General features: G+C 42.7%; 1 protein-coding gene and 1 non-coding gene across 2 annotated transcripts in view; both read left to right on the plus strand.

The window, feature by feature from the left end:
• The first annotated feature begins 1,946 nt into the window (after positions 1 to 1,946).
• EIF3A (eukaryotic translation initiation factor 3 subunit A) overlaps positions 1,947 to 15,307 on the plus strand; it is a 29,243-nt gene continuing 15,882 nt past the window's right edge. Inside the window, exons 1-11 of the mRNA XM_064716541.1 lie at positions 1,947 to 2,102; positions 5,613 to 5,803; positions 6,006 to 6,142; positions 7,946 to 8,109; positions 9,140 to 9,339; positions 9,850 to 10,058; positions 10,534 to 10,705; positions 11,657 to 11,761; positions 12,473 to 12,571; positions 13,249 to 13,365; positions 13,748 to 13,933. Of these exons, the coding sequence (XP_064572611.1) occupies positions 2,054 to 2,102; positions 5,613 to 5,803; positions 6,006 to 6,142; positions 7,946 to 8,109; positions 9,140 to 9,339; positions 9,850 to 10,058; positions 10,534 to 10,705; positions 11,657 to 11,761; positions 12,473 to 12,571; positions 13,249 to 13,365; positions 13,748 to 13,933 (1,629 nt within the window). The 5' untranslated portion in view covers positions 1,947 to 2,053. The remainder of the gene's footprint in view (positions 2,103 to 5,612; positions 5,804 to 6,005; positions 6,143 to 7,945; positions 8,110 to 9,139; positions 9,340 to 9,849; positions 10,059 to 10,533; positions 10,706 to 11,656; positions 11,762 to 12,472; positions 12,572 to 13,248; positions 13,366 to 13,747; positions 13,934 to 15,307) is intronic.
• On the plus strand, positions 12,922 to 13,054 carry LOC135450009 (small nucleolar RNA SNORA19). The gene has a single exon (XR_010440919.1). It is a non-coding gene; the product is annotated as a small nucleolar RNA SNORA19 (small nucleolar RNA).

The raw sequence follows: 15,307 nt of genomic DNA on the forward strand, positions 1-15,307 counted from the left end.
CCCGGCCCCGCTCCACCCTCACGGCCCCGCTCCGCCCCCCCGCCATTTACTGAGCGCTGCCTGCTGCTTCCTCCTCAGAACGGCCGCCCGTTCTCCGGCGGGAACCGGGGAAAAAAGAATGGGTCTGGAGAAAATGGGCCTTTTTTGTTGTCTGCGTCACAGAATCCCTGCAATAGTCAGACTGGAAGGGACCATGGAGCTCAGCCGGTGCCACCGCCTTGCTGAAGCAGGTCTCCAGAGCCTGGCACTCGGGCGTGTCCAGACGGCTTCAGGACACCTCCAGGGATGCTGACTCCAAACCTTCCGTGGGCAGTGTCCCAGTGTATGATCACTGCACAATACAGTGGAATTCCCTGTGTTCCTGCCTGTTACCTCTTGTCCCATTGCTGGGCACCACCTGGTCCATCTGACACATCCCTTCAGATAGTGACAGACATGGATGAGATCCCTGTTTTCCAGGCTGAACAGCCCCAGCTCCCTCAGCCTTTCCCCAAAAGGGAAGAGCTCCAGTGCCCTCATCATCTCCACAGCCCTCTGTAAGTCACAGTTCATGTGAAATGTTACACAAAAGGAGGGTGGCCCTGCTGGCAACCACCTCCTGAAATCATGGCCAGGATCTGTCCCCTGAGTAACCCAAACCAGACATCCCTGTGTTTCCACACAGCACGGATAAAGGCTGGCTCCTGCCCAGGCGGGGACTGAGTGGTGTGAGGAACAGTCATGGAAGCAGAACAACTATTTCTGAGTAACTCCACACACCAGCAAGTTTATTGAGAATGTAAATCTCATTTGCAAGAATGTAATGTTATTTGCAAGTTTGAATGAGTAGGGGCACCTGAACTGAACACTGGACTCCATGACCTTAAGGGTCTTTTCCAACCTAAATGATTCTAGGAATACCACTATACTGATTAGAAGAAACTTCTGAAATAACTGAGATAACTAGAGGAGCAACAGAAGCTGATAAAAAATGTGTGAAGATGTGGGAGAGGCCAGGCCTGTCCCAGCCCGGCTAGGGAACACGCTAAAGGGCAGCTTGCCATATGATTTTCATGAAGTCATCAAGTACACACATTAGTAGGAAGAGACAAGACAGACGATACAAAATTGTCGTGAGGGCTTTTATAGATCCAAAAACATGGAGTGGGCTGCCCAATAGCAAACCCAGTCATAAATACCAGGCGGGACACCTGCAGTCCCCATAAGAGCACAGCTGCCCCCATGAGAAGGATGCAAGGACAGCCACTGGCTCCGGTGACATGGGCACAGCTGCCATCCTGACCTCAGATACTCACCCGACATAAATTAATTTTATGAACACAAGAAAAGCACTTGTTCAGCGCTATAAATACCTCAGTGATGACTATTTAATGCAGACTGTACTAAAACACACGTCTGTCATGGCTTAGGAACAAAATTCCCCAATTTAGTGTTCCCATTGAAACACCCCAGACCATGCACACTCGGTCGCGTCCCCCTCACCTCCCCTTGTGATAGGATGGAGAACAAAAAGGGAAAGATCGCGGGTTGGGCTAAGAACAATTTACTAGAAGCAGATAAAGGATAGGAAAACGAACAGTAACAACAATGCTAATAACAGAGTGTGCGAGAGAGGCGAACGACTCACATGGGGCTCAGCGCCACCCGACCGCCCCCCCCCCCGCTAAACCCCCCGATTTAAGGCTCGTTCGGACAAAGGGCTTTGTGGAGCTCGCCCCGCGCTCCCCTCACAGGCCCGATCTCCCCATGACCCCATCTCACGATCCCTTCAGGCTTCTGGTCCCAATTCCCCTCCCGCCTTTTCCGCGATTCCCCCACGATCCCCTCCCGGTCCCGATTCCATTGCCCCGTGGCTCCGGTCCCGGTGCCGGTCCGGCCGGCAGCCCGCGCGCGCCGGGCGGGGTTTCCGCTTCCGCCGCCGCGGCCGTGGCGGCGCGCGCGGGCCCCTTTCCCTCCCCTTCCCCTGGCGCTCCCTCCCTTTCCGGCCGCGCGTGCCGCCTGGCTGGAGCTCGGAGCCGCCGCCGCCCCGTGAGGAGCCGCCGCCGCCGCCATCATGCCGGTGTACTTCCAGCGGCCCGAGAACGCCCTGAAGCGGGCGAACGGTCAGTGCGGGCCGCGCCCACACACACACACACAGCGCCGGGTCGCCTCCCGCTCCGTTCCCCGGCTCCCGGCCGCGCCCGCCTCGGGACCCCGCGGCCGGGCCCGCCCGGGAGAGCCCACCCGGAATCCCCCGGTGCTGAGCGGAGGCGGCCGGGAGCGCCTGCCCGGGTGGGAGCGGGCGGTGCGGCGGCGGCGCGGGGAAAGGGCCGGGTAGGGCCGGCGCGGCCGCGCCGCATGGCGGAGGGGAGGCAGGCCCGGCGGGCGCGGGGAGCGGGCCCGGCCCCGCCTCCCGCTCCCCGGGGCCCCACGGCCGCCTCCGGGCGCAGGGGGAGCCGCGGCTGGCACGGCCTCAGCCCGCCGGCCTGGCCATGAGCGGGCCGGAGCGCGCTGCCCTGCCGGGGTGAGCGCACACGCGGGCTCATTCCAGGCCCTTGTGTGCATCGTGTGCTGTGTCCCGTCCTTCGCGTGACTCCGGCGAGAACGCAAATGGTAAAACTCCCTCGCTGCCGCACAGGCTGGTAACGCTGGCTTGGCCCTGGAAGACCGATCTAGGGAGACAATTCAGCGCTGTAGCCGTTGCTTGCTGGACTGGTTATATTTATCAGCTGGCTCATTTCGGGCCAAACATATGGCTTTGACGCTTCTGTTTTTTATAGTATCCTATTTTAGGCCCTTAGCGAGACCATTTAGACTGATCATTGTCACAGGGCTGATCGAAAGATGACACTAAAACACATCCACAACTTACAGACGATTTATGGGCCTTTAAATGACAGTAGGAGAGGCTGTGTGGTCTGGGGACTCTGCATTATTAAAGTACTTAGTGTAACAAGAAAATGTGGATGTACTGCACATCCTCAAGATTTTTAATCAAAAATTCATTGTAAAAATTTTTCCCACAAAGATAAAACAATGAAAGATAAAATCAGCTTCAGTCAGCGTTCAGGGATGAAGATGTGTTGTATCAGTCCTTTCACTGGAAAAGATGCACATACCATAATATATAAATTTTATTTATATTTGCAAATACTTGGGTAGAGGAAGTGGTATTTGGTGTGCAAGTCACATTTCTGAAATATTGACTTCAAGCTGCTCATTATTATTATTATTGATGCTTTCCTGGAATTTAAGTTCGCATTTCTTATAGTGCTGCAAGTCTGCTATGTTGTGTTGAAGTGAAGGAGTGGAACTGCAGGGGGTGTTCTCCAGACAGATGCTGGCAATCCTGAATTTCAGTGGGCTGAGTGGAAAACATGACAAGCAGTGTCACATCTTACAAACTGCAGGGGCTCAATCTAACCACAGCCAAGCATATTAAAGGGTGGAAAGTCGTACCTAAGGCAGATTGTGTGTTGCAGGAAGCAGTTTAGTGTTAAACTGGCATTTTTAATGGGGACATTCAGTGCAGTTTCCAGAGTTTCAGTGTGTGTTTTATAAGGCTCAAGTGAGCATTAGAAGCACTTCATGTTCTCAGCGTCTTCAACATACAGAGGTGATGTTTGGAAATACAAAGAGAATGAAGGATTTTAAGTATATACAGATATGTAGGAAAAGTGTTTTTATAATTGATAAATGTAGGTCAAGGCAAACCCTCAGCTATTGTTATATTTGGCATTGCTTTGTACTCAGGCATGTAATGCAACTTTAAGGAGTGTTTTATTGTTGCAGATAACAGCCTGCTCACTGTTAGAGATACTGTAAAGCACTTGACATCTTTGTCACCTCTTGTAGTGACATGCTTTCTCAGATTGAAAACTGAGCTTAATTCAGGATTTGGGGTTAGCAGCAGTAGGTGAGTTGATGTGTATCAGCTGGTTCTTTACCACTCAGCTTCAGTTGCTACTCTGGATACCTGTTAGCATTTTAAGGAGTATAAAAGTACAAAAAGAAGGTAACTCTTACAGCTACTTATGGACTCAGCTTTACAGTTTATATGTTACAGATCTGAGTTTCCATAACTTACAGTTCCTACTGCAGAGCTTGGCATTGTGTGCTGTATTTGATTCTTCAGGTTCATTTTGTGCTTTTACTGAAGTGTCTCTTAAATTAGCCTTAATTATTTGACTTACTTGTAAGAACCTGCTTGGCCAGAGTTAATTAAAAGTTTCAAAACAACATAAATTAATTTTGTGCTTTGTCCAGTTGGTTATCGACCACTGAGCGCTGTGCTTGGAGTGCCCTGGCATTGTTGCAGGATCAAACTTGCCTTTCAAGTTTATTTTCGTAAATAAAGTGTAAAGCTCAACAGTAATTGTCTCAAAAGCAGCTCTGAGATAGAAGAGCAATGCAAATTATGGGATGGAGGGTAGCTTTATTAGAATTCCCCTGGTGAGTAAAGTACTGCTGGGCACTGCCACACCGTAACTTTGATTATCTTCAGTTGTATCAGGTGCTTTCTCTAGACAGGAGCTTGCTCATCTTCTGCCAGCTCAGTATTTACATAAACTGATCCATGAATATGAGCTGTTGTTGTCCTTAAATTAAAACCACTCTGCTGCTTTCAGTCTAAACCTTTTGCCATGTTTAACTTCAAATTTGAGATTCCAAAACTTGGAAGCTGTCTGACATCTGAGTCCCTGGAGCAGGCCCCTACTTTAACAGTTTCTGCCATTATTTCTTTAGGAATGAGTGCTTTCCAAGGTACTTCATGGCAGTACTGACTCCACCCTCAGCCTTTAAGAACAGGCATATTTCCCACTGGCTGTGCTTGACCTCCCTTATCTTTTAAACCTGTTTGCTTCCCATTCTGTGTGTTCATTTCTCCTGCTGTTCTGCAGTGCAGAGTGCATTCAGAGCAGGGTCTGTGTGGATGTGGGTGCTTTGCTGTGTTTTGTGCAAGGCAGAATGTGTGGGGTGTCAGAGGTGGGAGTTGCTGTGATGCTGAGAGCTCCTGTTAATGACAGCAGCTGCTTAGGGATGAGTAAATGGGGCACTGGTTTCAGCAGCAAGGCTGATCTAAAAAGTGTCTGACCTTTCAACTGAACTGCAGCAGCTTTTGATGTAACTTCTGTAAACTGAAGTGCTAAACCACTCAGGAGTTAAAAACTGCAAATGAACAACTTTGCTAAGTTTTTTTCCTTCTTCCCTCCCTCACCTGAGAGCAGTACATTCAGTCACATTTGTGGTATGTTGTGTACCTTGTTAAATGCCCATGGTAGGTGCTGTACCCACAAGCCTCCTCATCCTTGATGAAACCAGGATGGTTAAAACTGGATGTGGGCATTCATACATATTCGTGTGTATGAAGTGCTCAGTCATGCCTGGATGGATGGAGAGACAGCTCGGCTATCCTGAAATTCCCATGTAAATTTCCTGGTCAACATTTGTTTGCCAGTTATGTCATTGAATGACTGGCACTGAGTTGCCAATGTTTTTGGTCTGACCAACTAAATCAAACCACCAATGTACTCTAGATAGAATTAATGAAATACTGAGTGTTTCCTGTGTTAAGCATAAAAAAATGCATCTTCTGGTGTGCAAGTTTTTACTAACTGGGATTTTACTTTCAGAATTTCTTGAGGTTGGCAAAAAGCAGCCTGCCCTCGATGTTCTCTATGATGTTATGAAAAGTAAGAAACACCGAACATGGCAGAAAATCCACGAGCCGATTATGCTGAAGTACCTGGAGCTCTGCGTGGATCTGCGCAAGAGCCACCTGGCAAAAGAGGGATTGTACCAGTACAAGAATATTTGCCAGCAGGTATGGCTTTTGAATTTTTATTGGATGTATTTATAGCAAGAGTGGTATCTGTCAGCTGATATAATCTAAAAGTAACTGATTTGTCCTGAATTAGGATTAACCTGCCTTTTAGATATTCCTGGGTTTGTAGCAGTTACATTTTAAAAGATATGTTGCCTATTGTGGGTGGAAACATCTTCCCATTTTTTTGCCTTTGGTGTAGGTTAACATCAAATCCTTGGAGGATGTTGTTCGAGCCTATTTAAAATTAGCTGAAGAAAAAACAGAAGCAGCTAAGGAAGAATCCCAGCAGATGGTACTGGACATAGAAGACTTGGATAACATTCAGACTCCAGAAAGGTGAGCAGCCTGTCTTTAAAATGTAGCAATTCACAGAAAGTATCCCTAATTTAATTCACAGAGCTGAGATAAAAATGTGGTAGACTTGAAATGGAATACTAGTGGTGTTCTAGAGGTTTTAAAGGTAGGGATAAAGGCAGGAATTTTACATTGAATAAAATCCTGAGTAAAGAAAGCAAGCAGTAAGGAGTAGAAAATCTAGGTGCATTGGGAGTGGTTCTGGGAGTTGGGTCACCACTTTCCAGTGGTGACTGCCACTGCTCCAAGCTGCATCTGTAGTGGTTTTGGAGAGTTTATTATGGCAAACTGATTATTACTAGTTGATGTAGAGATGCTGTTAATTATATCAGATCAATGTAATTCTTGTGTGTGATAGCCTTCATTTCTTCTGACCACATTGTGCACATACAAACAAAAGGAAATGTTACTTTATATTTGCTTGGTTAAGTGATGAGATAATAGAAGAAAGAACATATGTACAGTCAAGAGAGAATTAATAGGATAGGTAATGAGAACATAGTATGGTGATAGAAATGATAGAAAATTGGAAGAAATTACTGAATATTTGTTTTGTGTAGGAATAGAGTTGTAGTAGTCAAATAATACTCATAAAAACCTGCTCTGTATTTACATGTTAAGAGCAAAATTCTCTAGTAGAAGTTGGTTGCAAAAAAGAGGAGGTGACAGACGTGTCTTCAATAGGGGGCAGTGCCATTCATGTTATTTCAGCGCCTGAAATTGTTACAGAGGAATCCACTAATAGTTAAACAGTGAAGATTGACTGACCTCTCTTCCTTGTTCTCCTTTCTATAACAGAGGACTAGAGAATGGATCTTTTCAATCACACTTCTCCTCTAAACAAGCACAGTTTCCTTAGTGTTTTTTAGGTCCTGGTTTTTGGACTTCTCATGCTTTTTTGCTGGATTCACCTCTTGATCTTTTAGAGAAAGCACTGGTGATGTGTCGTGTTTAATAGTGTATGTAGTACCCAAGGATGCAAATTAAAACTGCAAATGGTGTAGTAGAAAAGATACAAGAGTTGAGACTTTATATTAAAAACAGTTCAAAAAGAATTTTCCAAATGGAGGCTTAGGGAAGATGGTTTTTTGTGAGTTTAATATGTTAAGTGGATTGTTTAGCAGAAAGGGATCATAGCACTGAATTGGTCTCAGTGTCTTGGGAATGAAGTTCTAAGTGCAAGATTATTGTGTCTTACTTCTGATGTATTTAATCATCTGTTTCATGTCAGAATTTGTAAAGGATTTGAAATGCTGGTGTGAGTATTCTGGTGAATATTCTGGTTTCTGATGTGTGCAGATGATACCACAGCATTTGTGTCACATGTCAACATGAAGTGAACTCTGGCAGCAGTGCTGGTGACTAAAAGGGAAGTGTCAGCAAGTACTAAAGTGTCTGCATTGGCACTGATACTTGACTCTAACAGAGGTACAGGACACAGCTCCCTGCTAGGAAAGGGAAGGTGAAAATCCTGGACTTAGTTTCCTTTGAAGGATACAAGTTTCTGATGTCTTACCTCTGGAGCTTGAACATGTCAGTCATATAGGCAGTGGCCAAAGTTTGAAACTTACAATTTTGAAATATTTATCTGCATCCTTTAAAGGAAAAGGGAGCCATCTGAGGGATCAGTTTGAAAATAAGCAATAGACCATTCAGCAGCAATCAGCTGTTCAGATTTGTCCAGACTCGTCTTAGAACCTGGTAAGAAAAATTGATGCGAAAGAATTCTAGAGAATAACCCACTTCTCTTTTTTCTCTTTCCTTACCCCACTGTCCTGACTGAAGTGTTCTTTTGAGTGCTGTAAGTGGAGAGGACACTCAGGATCGTACTGACCGCCTGCTTTTGACACCCTGGGTTAAATTTCTGTGGGAGTCCTATAGACAGTGTTTGGATCTTCTCCGAAATAATTCTCGAGTAGAACGCCTGTACCATGACATTGCACAGCAAGGTAGGTGCCAAAGTTGGAAACTTGAACTGTAATGATGTGGTGTGTCCTCCTTAAAGGGAGGAGAGCATCAAGATTTGTAGATGCATGTGGTCAAAAGGAACAACAAGAATCAGAGGGTCCTCGAAAGCTTACAGAGTTTAGTAGTGAATGACATGCTTGGCATGAAAATTGGTGTGTTAGTCCCAGTATAACCCCCATAAGTGGGTTCTGGGTAAAGGGATAGGGTGGAACAAGAGAGGGTTGAATTAAAGAAGAGGGTTAGAGAGAAAGAATGGGAGGGTAAAAGAGAGAAGTCACCAGTCCTCAGTGTTGATCCAGCTGATGGGGGTGTCCCGGGGTGTACACACACCTGGGCTTGACCTTTTTATAGATGAGTTTCTCACTTGTTATGCAGATCTGTTCTCATGCTCCATCTGTTCTTCTGGACCTTTCTGGAAATGGGTTGGAGGGCTTCCAGGGTTTTGGGTGGTCTTGATCCCCCTCTACAGTCCATCCTCTCTTCTTGGCCTCTTTCCTGCACTTGTGTTGTGCTTATCTCTGGAAACCAGAACAAGGACTGGTGTTTGAGAGCTGTGGGATTAATGACAGGGTTTTAGTCTGTGTAATATCCAGTCATTTGAAAGCTTTGTTTGACTTTACCATCTTTAGATGACTTGAGAATTTTTGCCCCACATTTTACAAAGCCAAAACCTGAATTCATGCCATTCACAGGATTTTGTGTGCTCTTAGTTCAGACTAAAAGCTGGAATCACTACATAAATTAGAACATTTTAAAAGAGACTTAAAGTATTCCCTTTGCTTTTTAATCTTAATTATGTGGAAACATCTTCATCTTTTGAGGTCAAGATGAAAATGCGCTGCATTGTCACTTACTCATTATGTGTGACAGATTGTATCATGTTTGAGATGTCTTTTGACTGCAAATGAAGATTTTTTTAAGTGTACTGATTTACATACTTGAATCCCATTTAGAAGTACCATGAAGTCACCATTAGTGAACATTTTGCATTTCCATCGTTCCTTTTTGCAGCTTTCAAGTTCTGCCTGCAGTACACGCGCAAAGCGGAGTTCCGCAAGCTCTGCGATAACCTGCGCATGCACCTGGGGCAGATCCAGCGGCACCACAACCAAAGCACAGCCATCAACCTCAACAACCCTGACAGCCAGTCCATGCACCTGGAGACCAGGCTGGTGCAGCTGGACAGTGCTATCAGCATGGAGCTGTGGCAGGTATGCGCCAGGGCTCCCCATCACGCTTGCTCTGCAGCCTTTCCAGAATTTTCTCCAAGCTGTTCTTGTCTCATGGTACATGCAGCAAGGTGAAGAGAGGATAAGAGCTAAAGAATAAAGTTTTAATATCTAGAATATTGAATGCACAGACTGGTGCTCCTCCAGCATTTCAAACCAAGGTTTGATGGTAGAACTTTGAGAGATTTTTTTGTTTGGCTCCCCACCCACTTGGTTTGTAGCTTGAAAATCGGAATGAAACAAGTTTTCAAAAATACCAGCTTCTAAGCAGATAGTTAAAGTGAATATGTCCAAATAATTTATTAAGAAAGATGTAATTTCATGTAGCTGACAAAATTTTCAGATTTGAAAGTGATTGAAGATCACAGCTTTCAGTAGTATTAAATATTTTATAGTCTTATAACCTTTAATAAATTTATATTTTTCCGTTTTTCATGATGTTGCAAAAAACTTCCTAACAATGGTGTATTTGGTTGTTTTGGGTTTTTTTAGGAAGCTTTCAAAGCAGTGGAAGATATTCATGGACTGTTTGCATTGTCTAAGAAGCCACCCAAACCACAGCTGATGGCAAATTACTACCACAAAGTCTCAACTGTCTTCTGGAAATCAGGAAATGCTCTTTTTCACGCATCCACCCTTCACCGCCTTTATCACTTATCGAGAGAAATGCGAAAGAATCTCACACAAGAGGAGATGCAGAGGTGGGGAAAGATGCTTGCTGTGATCTTAGAATCTGCTTTTAACCCCCTAGGTTCAAAAATAAACTAAATTGTACCCCAAAAGAAGCAGATGACATGTATGGCTATGAGCAGCTCTGCCTAAATTGGCCAGTACTAATTGCCTCAAAAGAAATCTAGAGCAAGGAGGATGTTTTACAAAGCTGCAGTGTAAGTATTGTGAACATTAGCATCACCTTAGTTAAGCTTCTTTCCTTTACTGAGGAGATATGCAAGTCAATAAATATCTGGGGATTTGTTTTCTTTTTCTCTTTTGAGTGGTGGTATTTTCCTCACAAGATTTCACTGTTTCTTCTCATGCTATAGTTGATGTCTCCTCTGTTATTTCTGGTGTTTTTACAGTTTTGCATCATGGATGCTCCCCATTCCTCTCTTGAACTGGTACATCCATGAACAGGAATTAGTAAGCATTCATTTTGCACTTCTGCTTTGTCACCAGGATGTCCACTCGAGTCCTTTTGGCCACTCTGTCCATTCCCATAACCCCAGAGAGAACTGATATCGCTCGTCTCCTGGACATGGACGGGATCATCGTGGAGAAGCAGCGGCGCCTGGCCACGCTGCTGGGGCTGCAGGCGCCCCCCACCCGGGCCAGCCTCATCAATGACATGGTGGGTGCTGGGGGTCAGCTCAGCAGCTCCTCACTGCTGAGTGCTGCTCCTTCTAGAGCGCTCTGCTTAGCTGTGGGATGGCAACTTAATAGCTAAAACAGCTGTGTGGGTAATTGGAACTTAATTGCAGATTCACAAGGAGTGTTTGTAAGTGTTCATTATCACTGCCATTTCCAGTCTTTTATGTCACCCAAACTACAAATACTGATTTGAAACACTGGGGGATCTGAGACATGTTAGAATCTAGAACTTTGGGGGTTTTTTCCAGCTCTGAAGTGTGTAATTAACTGAACCAAGTGCTTATTTTTCTGTTTTAAATGTGTTTTGGATAAGCACAGGCCAGATGTCAAATGTTGGACCATATGGATCTAAGTGATTATGAAAACTTCCTTGTGTTTAATTTGAAAGGATGTTAGATTTATCTATCCTCAGACCTCCCCTAATGTTCATAAACAAATTAGACATTAAGTAATGGGTATTTTCAGAGAATGTTTGAATTTCTTGCAGTCATTTGCACTCATATCTAAAATTTAGGTTCAAAGCTCATTTTACAATTTGAATTAATTCTTCTTGCAGTACCTCTCCAGTCTGCCTCAGACCCACAATTTAAGGCTTCAGAAATTTAATAATGAACAGAGATGTGTGATTTTAGTTTGGATGTGGGCCTATGTTTGTGTAGTAGGCTTGTGTCTTAAAAAATGGCTGAGAATGGTATTCTAGTCTGGTTAGATTGTTTTTTTTCCACTTTTCCATTTTTAACTACATTTAAGCGATGTAGTGTAGAATTACTGTCACTGCAGTTAAGAATGTAATGAAAAATACCTAGTTTCCTGTATTAAACACATCTGTTTCCTGTTTAACTTGTTGAATATGAAATTCTTAAAGCATTAACTATTGGTTAATACTGTATTTATATTGAGATCTTTGGATTTTTTTTTTTGTTGACTGTAGGTCAGGTTCAATGTAGTGCAATATGTTGTCCCAGAAGTGAAAGAACTTTACAATTGGCTTGAAGTAGACTTTCACCCCCTCAAGTTGAGTGCCCGTGTCAGCAAGGTAAGGTTTTTGTAGCTCTGTGTGTGTAGCAATTGGTCTTGACTAATAGTCTGTTATTTCAATATTGATTTGTGGTAAATATCAACCAGCATCACCATGGCATGTGCATTGCATGTACACAGGTTACTGAAGTAGAATGAAAATTCACTCAGGTCTTTTGGATGCTTTTCAGAGGGCTCCATAAAAGTGCAGAGGTTTGATAATGTGTCAGAAGGTTTTGTTGGTGGAGATGATACTGAATTAATTTTGTTTAAAGGTGCAAAATAAGAATACTGTGGGCACATGCTGGCAGGTGGGTTGTATGCTAAGTGGAAAGATGAACCAATGACTGGTTTTACTATTAAAAGGTAGAGTGTTGGGAGGTAGAATAATGTGAGAGCTGTTGATTAGATTAGTGTAAATTCTGCAGTTGATGAAGCACATCATGTTCTTTTTCTTTGATAGTGGGAACAAAGATATTTGAGGTGCTAAAAAGAACTTGAAGGTAAATTAGCAGTGTGGTAAATGTTGCCAGTACTGTCAGTCGCCTTCATACAAAAACTGTCAGCTCTCCTTTGTAACTGTAAGTGTTCTGATCAAAGGATGCACTTCAGTAAAACAGTATCTGGACAGAAGTGCTCTTGTTTTAAGAGTGTAAACCAGAAATGTAACTTTAATGGTGAAGTTTGTACAGGTCAATGCAGATAGAGTAACTTTTCAGACTTTTGATAGGTTCTGAACTGGGTGAAGGACCAAGCTGAGAAGGAACCTGAGCTGCAGCTGTACATTCCTCACCTGCAAAACAACACCATCCTTCGCCTTCTGCAGCAGGTATGAGTAAAGACAGTGTATTTTCCTAAGTATACATAAGTTAGAATGTGCTTTGGAGGAAGATTAAGTTGGAAACTTTATTGCTGAACTAATTTTTCTTTCTATGAAATAGAAGACTGTTTGATTTTCAAATACATTTTTCTAATATATAACCCATATCTTCGGTTTGTGCATCATTTAAATACAGCTGTAGTAGCTGTACTTGTTAGTGGGGTACAGTGGTGTAGTAATCCTCTCTAGATTTTCTTCATTACTTCTCTTTGGAGTAATATCATGGAGGGAAGTCTTTCACTTTGGTTTTTAGTTTCTTTTTTTTTAAATTGCATTTGTATCTAAGTTTTTTTTGTAAAATGCACATTTCATTGACCTGCTTTCATTACCAGTGATGAGCAGTGTTATTTCTGGTGTGCTAAAGAAATAGTTGAAGGCTAATTAGCAGCATAGCTGGATGTAGTTACTGCTGCCAGTCTCCTTCATACAAAGCAGCCATTCAGGAATGGGGTTTAATCTGAATACAGTACAGAAATAGAATCCTCAAACAGTATTTGCAACTACATTAATATGTATACATTCATTTGTTGACAATTTAGCGAGTTAACTTTAAGACCTGTACAACAACTTTTACTTCTGATTTCTTTTTATTGAGGAAAAAGACTGATGTTTCTGTTGACATTCAGGTGGCCCAGATTTATCAAAGCATTGAGTTTGCTCGGCTGTGCACCCTGGTTCCCTTTGTGGATGCCTTCCAGCTGGAGCGCTGTATCGTGGATGCAGCCAGGCATTGTGACCTACAGGTGAGGGCTGTAAAAGACTTTGTGTCGTGTCTGGGGTCATGTGTATTGCATGTGATAAAAAGGAACTGGTTGGCAATGTGCAGGAAGAGACAAGAGTGATTTGGCTTTCAGTGCTAACTTCATTGAATCATTGAAAGTTCAGCCTCTTCCAATGATTTTGGTTTAGTTGTTGTTTGGGGATTTTTTTCCTAAAATATAGAAATAAACCTTCATTGACAGTGCTGTTTTTCTCCTACTAATTTGAGTGGTATAACAACATTTTTTTAAAGTTATTTCTGCTTAGAACTGCTGTTGACTCATGGAGGTCATAAGCAGAACAATAGAGAAATTGTTCAATAAAAAATACAATCCTTTTTCTTCCCTTTTTTCTGTTTTTGCAAAGGTTCGTCTTGATCACACAACCCGGACGCTGAGTTTTGGTTCAGATTTGAATTACTGTACTAGAGAGGACGCTCCCCTGGGCCCTCAGCTGCAGAGCATGCCTTCTGAGCAGATCAGAAACCAGCTGACTGCCATGTCCTCAGCTCTGGCTAAGGCTCTTGCAGTCATTAAGCCTCCTCACTTAATGGTAAGTCGTTTAAAGTCTTAGGGGAGTGTTGACAAAGCTTATATTTTAATGAATGTGTTTTCTCAGATTAGACATACATTTTACTTTCCTTTTTTTCAGCTTAGTGCTAATCAGTTTTTTTGCTTTTGAAGAAGTCATTCTTAAAGCACTCAGCTAGTTAGTTTCTGGTCATAACTAAAATATGACAAAATGTACACAAGAGGCCTGAGTTTAAAATTTCCAGTCTTGCAAATACCTGGTTTAGGATATAACAAATAATAACTGATAATATGTGAATTATATTACAATAATAACTGAATAATATGTGAATAATACAAAACTAGGATTTGTTTAAAGTTTTGCATGCATTTTTGAAAATCCAAGAGCCTGCTTCATTTATTCTTCCTTGAGAAAATGCTGTTGTGAAAAACTTGGAATGCAGCCTTATAGAACCAAACATCCCACAGCTCAAAAACTGACCTATCTTTGTCACTTCTTTTCCTCCTCCCTGGGGCTCTTGGCTTCAAGGTCAGACTCACATTTCAGGTTTTCCAGAGCTCTGTAGCAGCAAGGTGTAAATCAGTCTCAGATTTCCAGCATGCTTTGGTCGTGGCAAATTAAACCTTCACTTCTTTTACTAGAGCAGTGGTAATTTTTTCATTTGTTTCAGGTTTATGAAAGATTCATAGCTGACAAATTAGATATTTGTTCCATAGGGAAAAAAGGCTTATAGCAGCATGTCCATGTTAGATTCTCTACAGATTGAAATACTGAGTAATATTCTTAAAATCTAAATGCAGAACATAGAACTGTATCATGGCACCCAATGCTCACTTTATTATGTTAGCTTGAACATACATTAGTGATTTTATAGTGTTTAAGATAAAAATATTTTTATATAGGTTTTCCCTTAAAAATATTTGATTTGTGATGGGTATTGCATTGTTATTTTGAAAGAAAAAACATGCTTTAACTATACATTTGTGGATAGAAATGGCAATTAGTCTTGGACTTGACATGTAAGTACAGTTAAGTAGCTGAATTAAATCCTCATTTAACTCATTAGTGGTCATTACACTTGTAAAATTGGAGAACACAGTATCAAGGTTAATATCAATCTGTGTAGTTAGAGAAGCTACAGAACAAGTTGATATCCTTTTTTTCCTTCACTATTCAGGTCAAAACCTTCCGTTTTTGTCAGTTGCTTAAAAGCTTTTAATTTGTCACATTTCTAATAATTCACAAAGCCATTAAATTTGTCTAAAGCTTTTTACTTTGGTGTTTCTGGCCCCTCCATTTAGCTTTAAATGTGTGCAGATCTGCAGCAAAGTATGGATGTTGCAGTGTTTTTGCTGAGTGCCCTAGAAGTGACAGACTACTAAAAATACCCTGTGG

Source organism: Zonotrichia leucophrys, chromosome 6 (genome assembly GCF_028769735.1).
Source record: "Zonotrichia leucophrys gambelii isolate GWCS_2022_RI chromosome 6, RI_Zleu_2.0, whole genome shotgun sequence".
Taxonomy (NCBI): domain Eukaryota; kingdom Metazoa; phylum Chordata; class Aves; order Passeriformes; family Passerellidae; genus Zonotrichia; species Zonotrichia leucophrys.